The sequence below is a fragment of the Micromys minutus genome (assembly GCF_963924665.1).
Source record: "Micromys minutus genome assembly, chromosome: 17".
In the NCBI taxonomy this organism is placed as follows: Eukaryota; Metazoa; Chordata; class Mammalia; order Rodentia; family Muridae; genus Micromys; species Micromys minutus.
In genome coordinates, this window is record NC_137952.1 from 13,628,518 (window position 1) to 13,641,532 (window position 13,015).

General features: G+C 37.0%; 1 protein-coding gene across 1 annotated transcript in view; it reads left to right on the forward strand.

The window, feature by feature from the left end:
* Nucleotides 1-13,015, forward strand: part of CCDC73 (coiled-coil domain containing 73) — a gene marked incomplete at its 3' end in the record, with an annotated part of 100,861 nt that overhangs the window by 16,844 nt on the left and 71,002 nt on the right. The window contains exons 3-5 of the mRNA XM_080931507.1: nt 6,306-6,377; nt 8,509-8,544; nt 9,882-9,956. Of these exons, the coding sequence (XP_080787633.1) occupies nt 6,306-6,377; nt 8,509-8,544; nt 9,882-9,956 (183 nt within the window). The remainder of the gene's footprint in view (nt 1-6,305; nt 6,378-8,508; nt 8,545-9,881; nt 9,957-13,015) is intronic.

The following is a 13,015-nucleotide window of genomic DNA, read 5'->3' on the forward strand; positions in this document are numbered from 1 at the left end:
TGGAAGGACCCATGACTCCAGCTACATATGCAGCAGAGGATGGCCTTATTGGGAGGAGAGGCTCTTGATCCTGTGATGGCTTGATGTTCCCAGTGTAGGGGAATGCCAGGACAGGGAGGTAGGAGGGAGTGGGTGGGTGAGGGGAACATTCTCATAGAAGTAGGGGAGGGGAGATGGGTTAAAGAGATTCTGGAGGGGAAACTGGGAAATGGGATAACATTTGAAATGTAAGTAAAGAAAATATCCATAAAAATTTTTAAAAAAGAAAGTAATTCACCTATCTCTTTTTTCTTAATGCTGGGATTAAAGGCATGCACTACTATGCCAAGCAGGTTCTAATTTATTGATTCTTGACCTAGATCTATCTCTGTAGGTCCAGCAGTAAAGGCTGTCTGTAGTATATATTTTCCTTCATTATCTACTTCTTTTGATTGGGAGTTGTTTTATTTCCTGAAGACAGTCTGTTTCTATTCTTAGCATTTTTTTACTTGGTAGCAAGGCCATCTAGGTATTGGAGAGTGCAACCTAGTATCTGTTCATTTAGGAGTTCCAAAGATATGCCCTGGACTTTAGCTATTATTCTAAAAGCCAAAGCAACAGATTTTCCAACATGGCTTCTAGGTATTTTGTTTTCTTTTGATATTTCAAGAAGATATCTTTGACTTTTAAATCATGTAGAAGGAATGTACTAACATTCATTGTTGATATGATTTTGAAACACATTGTATAAATGTACTTCACTAGGTTTTTCTGAAGCAAAGAAAAGCCTCAAATCAGGGGAGAAAGAGCCAGTTTTGTAGGACAATCTCTAACAGGTTTGCATGGTGAATGCCCATGCATGCAAAGCTGTTGAGCATCACGGTCTTAGAAGATATAGTCAGTGGGAGAGTTTGAATAACACTGAAGTGCTACTTAATGTTTTTCTTTAAGACTGCACATGATGGTGACAGCGAGTTTCTGATTTAGTGACACGGCTTTCTAATAAAAGTGCTGGTAAAGTGAGTGCTGTGTTACTAGAGAGCTAGTTAAAAGCATCCAGGAAAGTCTTTTCACTCTCAGAACTGTAGCTCCATGGCAAGAAGTTCAGTCAGTCCTGGGAAGAAGTAGGCAGTGATGAGAACACAGAGCTCTTTCTAGAGTTAATCTTAGGAAGCCCATTTATAGGATCTGAAGTCTGGATGTATAAGAATGGCAGTTTAATCAGGAGGGTTCTGCTGGCACAGGAAGTATCATCAGGGACAGCCTCAGCAGTCTTAGTAAAACTTCTATTACTACTACAGTTGAGTATGGTTTCTACTCAGTCTTTGTTCTCATGGGTAATTTTATGTAAAAATTTTTGAGAAATCCCATTAAGGTCCTCTGGTGCCACCAAGTGTTTGTCTTGAAAGTGTCCTGAAAGAGATTTCTTTGTGTGATGTACCATCACTCTTCCTTCATAGTGTGAAGCCAACTGTGGGCATTTAAAAATAGCCTTTAAAAATCTCTCAAAAGATTTGGCTTTGGGGTACCACAGAGCTCAGGACGATGCATCATGAAGATTAGCCAGGGTATTTGCTTTGGCCCTTCTGACCCCCCTTTAGTGTGTATGTGTCCTCAGGAGGCAATGGAACATTGACATGGTTGACTCTACAACCTGGACTCCTGCTGAGGTTCTAAACCTTGATTTCTACAGTGTTCTGAAATCATAGGAGTCTCCAGAAGCACTCCTGATGATAATGTTAACTCACTTCTGATAACTGGCAAGCATTGCTGAGTAAGATACATTCTTTATCATGGTTACTTTACTTCTATTAAGGGATCACAACAAAAAAGGGCCAGTGCTGACTCTTGTAGCATGCCTGATATTTTTCTATTTCAATTTGAAAGCTTACCTGTCAACAAATAGAATTAAACCTAGATTTAACTTCGGGAGAGTGCCTAGCCAATCAGCTTGTATCATAATCATTGCTTAGAGATTAGACTGCTAGAATTTCTCCTTCTTTGAATTATAAGGACTAACAGCCTTTTAAAAAGTTTCTACACGAGCAGCAATTTATTATAAATAGCTTTTAAAGAGATGGATTGTATATAAAAGTTGTTAGTAATCAAAATATTCTTGAGCCCTGTGCAGTGTCATATTAGTATATTTGACTTTTTTCTCTCTTTTTGAGGCACACCTGAAGGAGCAAGAATGGGAAATCAGTGTACACATCATACAGGGCACAGCTGGTAGTTCTTGGGAGTTTATGGTTGGATAAAGTGTAGTTGAAACACAACCAGGTGACTGTAAAAGTCTTACAAGACTGTGTGCCTTTAAATGTGAAAATATCATCTAGGGAGTTTAAATGCAGAAAGTACTTTGTGTGTTTGGGAAAGATTGCTCAGAAGACAAGATTTTGTTGGCCAGTGCCATGAGACCCCACAAACAATGGTGCCTGTTGCAACTGATGTTGGCTTTATGTCATAACTACATGGCAAAATTGCTTCCAAACATACTGCACTCTTAGGAGTATGACCATACTGCAGAACATGGAGAACTAAAGCTGAACAGGAAAGGGGATCTCCTGCCTGCTTATGTAATGACAGCAGACACTATGCAGATTGCTGAAGAGAACTGTTCTAACAGTCAGTCCTGTGTGCTACCCTACCAACATGCCAGGCAAGATGTGCCCCTGGCACAGGAGCAGTACAACTATTATGGGTGTAAACAAATGCATTTTTATTGTATTTAAGATCTGCTTCACAGGAAGGAGCACACACTTAGTATGGTATGCTGTGGTGAAAATGTGTGGCTGGAAAGGAGATAGGCTTCAGCAGGGAAGCTATTAATGAATAAAATGCATAAGATTAGCTTGCTTTCCAAACATTTTTGTTTGCACCCATAGATTACTATTGCAGTTGGCCTCTATCGGGGAAGCTTCTTTTCTTCAGTGGACAGTGATTACCTTAGAGGCATAGTAGTCAAACTACTGAGAACAAATGATTGTTGCTTTGTCACAGGTACCCAAATTTTAGCCTTAAATAGAACTTTAAAATAATCTTACACAGGATTTAGGAAAGATTGTGAAAGAGGAGGCAGAAAGAATGTAAGAGCCACAGGAAAGTGTTGAAGTTGGGGAATTCTGTCCTCCAGGATTGATGTGACCATTGCCCACTTGAAACCAGAGCAGCCATGTGTGATTCCTCATAGGACTAGTCACAAGATTGGACATACTGTTTCCTGTGAAAGCTGGGGAGATGACACCTCCTCTTTCTGAGGGTGTATATGTATTATCATTGACTCTGAGGGAGAGAATTGTTGTAAATACTTAAAGCAATTTCTCTTTGTAGTTTGAAGATAAGATGAAAAATTAAAGTCATGATTTTATTTTCAAGGGCAATTTCTTATTTTAAATTTAAATATTTTATTTTGGGGAAATTCATACCTAAGTATGACATTTACATAACTTCCATTCATTCCTCTCTTCCCTAACTTTTTCCATGTCTCTCCATCCCTTCTCAAATTCATGCCCTCTTCTTTATATTATTGTCACATATTCCAATTAATGTAGCTCATATGTAAAAGTGTTTAGTGCTGACCCCTTGGGTTAGAATAACCTATCAGAGAATTTATCCCTGGAGAAAACTGGTTCTTCCTTCCTCAGCAGCTACTGTGAAATCTCCATCTACATTGGTATGTCAACTGGTGTGGTCATCATGCAATCCTGTTTAGGCAGCTAGACTGTTAGTATTTCATGGTGTAGCTTCTCTGTCACATCTAGAAGACAGTATCCCACAGCAAGTGTCCTTACCCTCTGCCTCTTGGGACTCTTTCTGCTTCCTCTTCTGCAGTTACCTGCACAACAAGAGCATATTTATTGATTGCCTGCTTACTTTTCTCTTGTGTGTGTGTAACTTTTAAATTAGCTTTAAAATTTATTGTACAAAATAACAGGTTTTGTGACGTTTTCAAGCATATTTTTTTTCTTATTAATCCTTCTCCCCATCTGTTCTGACACTGTTATTCTCCTGCCCCTTCCTTCTGTTCTCCGTGGATTAGGTGCTCCTTCTATTTTGATGTCACATGAATCAAGTCTGTTACCCCCCCATCTTCCTTAATTTATGTGTGTGTGTGTGTGTGTGTGTGTGTGTGTGTGTGTGTGTGTATGGAACTCCTTTTAAAAAGCTAAAACAAGACAGTGATTTCTGCTTCTGATAAGTATCCACAGGTATCTTTAGCAAGATGCTTCCTCCTGTTTTGTAACTGTATCGCTAACATTTAGATATTCAATCTATAAAGTCATCAATTTGTTCTGCCTTTATTTTTCTTTTAATTTTCTTTTTGAGACAGTGTCTCATTTTGTAGCTGTGGCTGGTAAGGAATGCAATATGTAGACTAAGCTGTCCTGGAACTCACAGAGACGGCCTGCCTCTGACTCCTGAGAACACAGCTTAAAGGTGTGTTCTAAGTCATGGCAATAGAGCTCTTTTTGTTTCAGTATTTGGGGGTATATTACATCCTGTATTTTCTTATTAAAGCTGTTGAAAAAAGATAAGGAGGGAGCTGTGAATCTTATCTTCAGAATTGACTCCTCAAAGTCTCCCAAACCAAAACCAAAACTAACAAAAACAAAGTGTTTGTGTGTGTGTGTGTGTGTGTGTGTGTGTGCGCGCGCACATGTTAGTCTCATGGGTACACTGACCATGGAGTCAAGAAGAAGACATTCAGTCCCCTGGAGCAGTGAGTGTCTAGCTACTGATGTAGGTGCTAGGAATAGAACTCTGGAAGAGCAGCAGTGACCTTAACCATTGAGCAATCTCTGTAGCCTCTTGACTTTGATTATAATATTTCTATTTTTATTTTTTAATGAAGGAAATATATATTCTTTATTATATGTACAATATTCTGCTTTCATGCAAATCTGCATGCCACAAGAAGGTATCTGATCCCATTACAGATGGTTGTGAACTGCCATGTGGTTGCTGGGAATTGAACTCAAGGACATCTGGAAGAACAGCCAGTGCTCTTAACCTCTGAGCCCTCTCTTCAGCCCCAAATATTTCTATTTTAATTTACTTAAAAGTTAAATATTGAGCCTAAAATATCAGATACACAGTTTCCACCCTCCCCCCCCCCAAAGGGAAGAGTGAAAAATGCGATCATATATGTATATAAAAAGTATCTGGAACTGGGGAGATGGTTCAGTGGGTAAAGTGCTTGCTGTGTATGGATGAGGATCTGAGTTTGGATTCTTAGATGAGATAGTGTATGATTGCAGTTCCAGTTCTCCTACAGTGAGATTGGGAGGTGCAGACTGGACAGCTCCTAGACCTTCATGGCCAGTCAGCCTGGAGTACAAGGCAGTACAGAAGAAACCCTGTCTCAAATAGTGTGGACCAACACCTGGATTGTCTTCTGACCACCCCCTCCCATCACAGGGGGGGGGGAGGGAGGGAGGGAAGGAGGAGGAGGAGGAGGAAGAGGAGAAGGAAAAGGAGGGAAAAAGTAAAATTCTTTACTGTGCTTTGGTTTTACAAAAAGTAGTTTGTTGAACTTGAAGAAGCAAATGGCATTGTCTATATATGCTTAGATAAAAACAAATTACTTCTGTGGAGATTCCAATGCCAAGACTATAATTTTCTTGCTAATTTTGATAAATTTAGTTAGAATTTTTCTTTCTCCCCCTCTCCTTCCTTTACTTTACTTTTTTTTTTTTTTAAGACAGTGTCTCATGTAGTAGTTCAGGACAATCCTCAAACTTTCTATGTAACTATGATGGACCTGAATCCCTAATCTTCACCTCCCAAGTACTATAACAGATGTGATTTACTATGGCTGGCTTGGCACTGAAGAAAATTTTGGAGTCAGTTATATCTAGAGTCTAAAAATTTTTTTAAAAGCAGTGTATTTTTATAGTAAAGAATCAAGTGAAAACAAAATTTATATGCAGTTCTGTGCCAGAAAGATAATTAAATGGTTGAAGTCATAGTTCAGGAGAATAAGTAGAAATGAATGTGCTTTAGAATATTTTTGTATTTATTTTATAAGTGTCATTGTGCACTTGTCTATCCTGTGCATGCCTGGTACCCACAGAGGTTAGCTGAGGATACATGATTCTGGGAAATTGGGGTAACCAGTGGTTTAAGCTGCCATGTGGTGCTGACCCAGATTCCTCTGTAAGAGCACACACTCTGTAAATGTCCTTAACCTGGGAGACATCTCCCTCGGCTCTTGTGCTTAACTTTTATTTTGTTAACCAAATTGAGTTTTAAAACCAGAAAACTCACTAGACTTTGTTTTAACTTCTCATAATTTTCTTTTTATTTTCTCATAATTTTTAAAATAGGAGACTCTTCAGAATCAAAAGGAAGCATTAATAAAGCAACACAAAGAAGCAATGGGAGTTTTTAAAAATCAGGTAATTTTTATGATAAACTAACACTTCAGTAGAATATTTTGTATTTTTCTTTCTGCAGGAAATATCATGACAAACTATTATCTGAACACACAGAAAACAAAAATGATAATATTATTGAAAGCAGGAAATAAAGCTATTTTTACTTCTAACTCATGTTAGTATAGAGAATTTGGAAAAAAAAGTTTTCTTGGTGAAGTATCTGTCCCAAATAATTCTGATACATGTTCATTCACCCTCTTCCTTCTATAGCAGCATGCTATTGTCTTACCTTTCACACGTTTCCCTGCTGCCTCTTTACCAAAGCCAGCTGGTTGAACATGCGTGGTTCTTGGGTCAACTCACCTGTAATTAAATATATTAAGAGGAAGATGTGAAGCCAGGCATGGAGGTACATTTCTTTAATCCTGGAGATAGAAGAAGATGGATCTCTGTGTTTAAGGCCAGCTTGATCTATATTGTGAGTTCTAAGCCAGCTAGGGATACATAGACTGTATCTGAAAACAAACAAACAAAACCCAACAAAACAAAATAAAAATTAAAAAAAAAAGAAAGATGATGTGAGAGAGGCAGAAGAGAGGCTATCCTTATCTGCTGAAGGCTCCACGAAATAGTAACTACCAGTAATTGAAAAATAAAACAAAAATATTTTAAAGAAATGAAAGTTATATTCTTATTAAGTTGAAATCTGTTGTCTGGTTGTCTTTGACTTCCTTAGATTTATCTGTACTCCTTAGGAAAGTGCCCTGAGATACAGGATAGCCTCTGGAAGTTGTTCCTATGTCCCCTGTCCTCAGTATTTTCTCTTTCATACAAGTGTGTGGAGAAAAAGAAACACACACAAAGAAATAAACCGGTGTGTGTTTAGTTGAGGTTAGTGATGATAATTTAAATCTTGCGATGAACTGGTTTAAACAAGAAAACTTTGTCCATTTAATTTGAAATAAGTGTAACTAAAGTTAAGAGTTTTAATTGAAGAGTAAGAACGCAGAAACCCAAGTGTAGCACAGTGTTCTCCAGACTGCAGAAGTTTGCATCTGTGCCATCACAAGAGACTGGGCCCATAAGAGCATCCTGATCCCTGCAGGGTACAGGAGGCATCTGCAGCCTTGCATGCTTGTCTATTTTACAGTGCTAGAGCCTGATGGCAGGGCCTTTACACAGTTGCAAAGTTCTTTATCACTGTGCTGCATTTGTAGCCCTGTGTTTATTTTTAAGTAAAGAACTGTTGAGTGTAAATGAAGACTGTAGAAAAAAAGATAGGGACATCGCAAAAAATATTGCTAAATTAATACTAATTAATATTAAAGTCCTTAATGCTGGTTAGAATATTTTATTTTCTTCTTTGAAATATTCACTTTTATCTTACTGTTTTAAAATAACATTTTGTAGGGGCTGGATCTAGCCCCCACATTTGTAGAAAATGTGCAGCTTGGTCTTTATGTGGGTCCCCTAACAAGTAGAGCAGGGGCTGCCCTAGTCTCTATTCCCCACCATTGCATCCCCTTCCCCTACTGCCTGGTTGGGCTTCAGTGGGAGACAAAGTGCCTACTCCTGCTGGAACTAGATGCTCCAGGGTGGGGTGGTTCCCAAGGAGGGCTCCCCCTTCTCTGAGGAGAATGGGAGGGAGAATGGGAGGAATTGATAAGGATGGAACTGGGAGGAGAGGAGGGAGATGAGGGCTGTGAATAGGATGTGAAGTGAATAAAAATAAATAATTAAAAAACATTTAAAAAATAAAGGTATTTTTTATCTCACTATCATAAGTATTTAAGCAAATAGGATATAACCACTGCTCATTCAAATACAAATGTTATGATTTCATAAAATTATACCTTTAGAAAATTATACATGCTATTGCTTAAAAGTATATAGTAAAACAATTAGATATTTAAGGTTTTTGGAGGATTAAACCAAACTTCAAAGAAACGATTCGTGTTTAAGTGATTTAGTTAACTATGTTATAGTGACTGCCTTTTCTTTTCTTTCATATATTTATATTTCTGAATATGAAAACATGCTCACACTGTATAAACTCAATATAGAAGTATAAAATGCTTTGGTATTTATACTGGTCAGTATAAATCACTGTTAAAAATTTACTTAACTGTTTTTGATTTTAAAAACTGATCAGCAACAAATGAAGATGTATGCCTTGGAAGAAGAAAAGGTAGCTATTATTTTTCAAAATAACTTAAAATATAGTTAAATGAACTTATCACTGTTTACTATAATAAAAGTGCTAGTAATAAAATGGTGGAAATATTGGTTGATTAAAATCTTACAAGCAGAAAGAACCTGAGGTAATCTTGTCAGTTGATGTTTGTGATTTTATGATTGAAAATATTCAGGCCTAACAGGCGAGATGATTTTACGTGGGAAAATTAGGGCTAGAATTCAGGCTTCTTCAGCATCCAAACTGACAGTATTCCATTCTACTTCTTTCTATGAGCCATCCACGTTCTAGTGCAGTGGTTCTCACTTTGGGGATTGCATGTCAGGTATCCTGCATGTCACTATTTATGATTCATAACAGTAGCACAATTGCAGTTTTGAAGTAGAAAGGAAATAATTTTATCACCAGGGGTCACCGTAACATGAGGAACTGTATTAAAAGGTTGTAGGATTAGGAAGGCTGAGAACCACTGCTCTCGTGCCTTCTCCATGTGGGCACGTGCTTTAAATGTAAAGTTATTGAGATGGTTCACACCAGCCAATGGGAGAGGACACATGGCTACTGACAAATCAAGAAACTGGCTCTGAATATTTTTCCATGGTAACATAGTTGATATGTTTTTACTATGGCAGTGGATGTAGAGTCTACAGTATTAATTTACAGATATACTGTAAAGCAAGAGATTTTTAAAGGAAATTCTCCCTTATCTTTATATTCATGATGTCAATATGCCTATATTTTATTATTTAGAAAACAGTATACGTGGATTTACTTGCCACCAATTAAAATATTAGCTAAGAAAAATTGCCTCTATGCTGGATACATAAATTTTACCTATGATATCATTCCATAACCAGTGCTTTACAACAATTATTTATATAGAATTTATTTTGTATTAAGTATTATGAGTAATATGGAGATAATTTGAAATGTGAAAGAGAATGTGTGTAGGGTATGTGCAAACATTGTGTCATTTTGTGTGTGCAGGATGAGCATCCTGAGGTTTTGTTATTTATAGAGAGCCTTTTAGACTCAGTTCCTTATAAATTATGAGAGATGATTACATATTCTATGTAAAAACTTAATAATTATATAATGTATATAGGGTCTCTTAGACATGTTCTCATAAATTGAGTTGTCATAGTTAAAATATTTTAATTTATGATAATTATATAAAGGCTATTTCAGTATTTTGATGTTTAAAGGCTGCAAGATATAATTTTTCATGTAGACATAGGTTTAAAGTACAGGTTTTGGTTCTTGAGTTCTTCTATTCTTTTCTTTTATATTTACACTAAAAGTATTGAAGTGTGATTTTTCTTAACTTAAAGGGAAAATACAAGCTTGCTACAGAAATCAAAGAAAAAGAAATAGAAGGATTGAAGGAAACATTAAAAACATTGCAGGTAAGGTAACTCACTGTTTAAAACTCAGTCTTTTATTTTAGCATTGTGTCACTGAGACACCATTCAACTTGGTTAACAAAGCTAATATTATATACCATTAAATTACATAAAACTTTTGCATGGGTACCATAATTTGAAATTTGAATTTTGCTTTGCATATACTGTATTTTAAATAGCATATACACATTAAGTAGAATATACCTATACATATAATATATATATATATATTAAAGCATATAATATATATATATATTAAAGTCACCTTCGTATTTGCTGTAGTCTTAGTTCCTCTTCTATTGTTGTGAACAGATACCAGGACCAAGGCAGCTCTTATAAAAGAAAGCATGTAGTTGGAGGCTTGCCTACAGTTTTAGAGATTAGTTCATTATAATCATAGTGGGAAGCATGATGGCACATAGACACACATGGTGTAGGAGATGTAGTTGAGAGTTCTACATCCTGATCCATAGGCAGAGAGAGTGAGACTGGCTCTGACCTGGGCTTTTATAACCAGACAGTCTACTCACAGTGAAATACTCCGACAAGGCCATACCTAATTCAACAAGGCCACAACTCCTAATCCTTGTCAAATAATGCCACCTACTTGGTGATTAAGCATTTGAGCCTATGAAGGGCCATTATTATTCAAACAGCCACAATAGGATTCAGTGTTATTATTCCACAAGGAGCACATAACTATAGTTCCTTCCTTCCTTCCTTCCTTCCTTCCTTCCTTCCTTCCTTCCTTCCTTCCTTCTTATTGGATATTTTATTTACTTATATTTCAAGTGTTATTCCCTTTCCTGGTTTCTCCTCCAGAATCCCCTTATCTCATCCCCCCTCCCCCTGCCTCCATGAGAGTGCTTCCTTACCCACCCACCCACTCCTTCCTATTTCCCTACACTGGGGCATCAAGCCTTGGCAGGACCAAGGGCCTCTCCTCTAGTTGATGCCTGATAAGGCCACGCTCTGTTACACTTGCAGCTGGAGCCATGGGTTCCTCCATGTGTGCTCTTTGGTTGGTGGTTTAGTCTCTGGGAGCTCTGGGAGGTCTGGTTGGTTGATATTGTTGTTCTTCCATAATTTTTATTATTTCTTATGTGAAGGAAAACAAGTAGGGCCTATATGTTATAATTTATCTGTGGTCCTTACCAGTTAAAATTCTAGCACCTTGGAGACAAAAGGAAGATCTTTGAGTTTGAGGCTAGCCTGGTCTATATAATGAGTTCTAGAGTAGTCATAGCTACATAATGTAGAGACCATGTCTCAAAAAAAAAAAAAAAAAAAAAAAAAAAAAAAAAAAAAAAATCTAGTGTTGACTGATTATTTGCTACATGTGAAGTCTGATTTTTTTGCATATTTAAAGACTGAAAAATTATAGCCTTTGTCCTTAAGTTGTCCAGTCTCAGTGTTTGGCTACTGGTACCTTATCCAGTACTGTCCATAGGACGTCTGCTGTGTGCTATTTTTCTTAGTGGAGAGGATATAATAGTGAGAATAAAAGAGGAACGATTTTTGGTATTACCTTGTAGATAACATTACTTACAAAGAACAAATTAGATGGTCAAATATAACATTGGTAATGATGATTTCCATGGGTTCAGTGTTACTGTATCATAAGGAGCATGTAACTTTATCTGTTTAATTTTTACAGCAATTTATGCCAATTTAATACTGAAGAAACAATGAGACTCTCAAATTCTATCATTAACTGAGTATTTGCTACATGTGAATTTCTTATTTTCTGCAAACATAAAGACTAAGAAATTATAGCTTTTGCTCTTAAATTGTTCTCAATTTCATTGAAAATACAGAATATATATAGTCATAACTTGGGAATATTAAAACTTGTCAGTGTTAAGTAATGTGACACACAGCTGTAATTTCAGCACTCAGAAGGCTGAGGCAGGAGAGTTATTCTTGACATACCTTGTATCAAAAAAAGAAAAAAATCATTTTCATGAAAAATATGTAAGGATGGAATACACTTTTGCTTAGAGAGAAAATATACACAATCTATGAATCTTGATTGTTCATCACACAGCCATAAAAACACTTAAGGTTTCAGTTGGGGAGATTTGGATATGACCATTTGTTATACTATATGAATTACTGTTCCTATTCCTACCAATAGAATTTGTATTAGGGTTGTGTATAACAATGCCTGTGTTCTTAGAAAATGCTTAAAGTATTAGGGGTGAAGTTTTCTGACTAAAAAATATGGAACATTGCTCAGAAAAATTAAACCAATGGTGAGTCAGTATTTTTAAGACTTTGTTTTGTTTTTCTAAGAGCTACTTTTTTCTTGCCTGTATTTCTTTTTTATCACTGGATTTTTACCTATCCATTTTTTTGAGTTCATTCTTCTTTTTAATTAGTAAATTTTGTTCTTTCCTGGTTTCATACATGTGCCTATATATTATGGTCCTGTTCTCTCCTATCCTCTCCCGTGTCTCTCCTACGCTAGCCAACAGCCTCCAATAAATCTTTTTCCTATTTCTAGTTGTGCTTCTGTTGAGTGTCTTACAGAGTCTACTCTCAACATGAGTTTTGAACTATCAGAGCCTGGCGAGCCAGGTGGATACTGTGGATATCCACCTGGATATCATTCCCCTCCTCTCCTAAAATCGGTCAGTTGTCAACAGATTAACAGTATGTAGACGGGTCCTGGAGTTCTTCCCTGCCTCACAGCTGATTGTTAGGAGAGCCCGTGGATCCAGTGGCAGTGTGCACAGCTGCTGAGTTTGTAGTTGCTTTGGCAGTGTCCTGCTTGCATTATGGGATCTCACAGCTTCTCTCCAGGTTCTCCAGCTCTTATATTCTACCGTATCTTCTGAGATGTGCTCTGTACCTTAAGGGGCTGTCTGTGGATATGAACATTGATGTTTGGGGAGTGGTTTGATGTTAGTTAGTTCAGCTACACAAGTTCTGTATATTTCATTAAACCTCTTACATGTGGTAAGAGCTTTAAGTAGTTTTTCTTTTCTGTCTATCTGTCTGTCCATCATCTCATTATGTAGACTGGCTGGCCTCAAACTCACGGAGATCTGCCTTCTTCT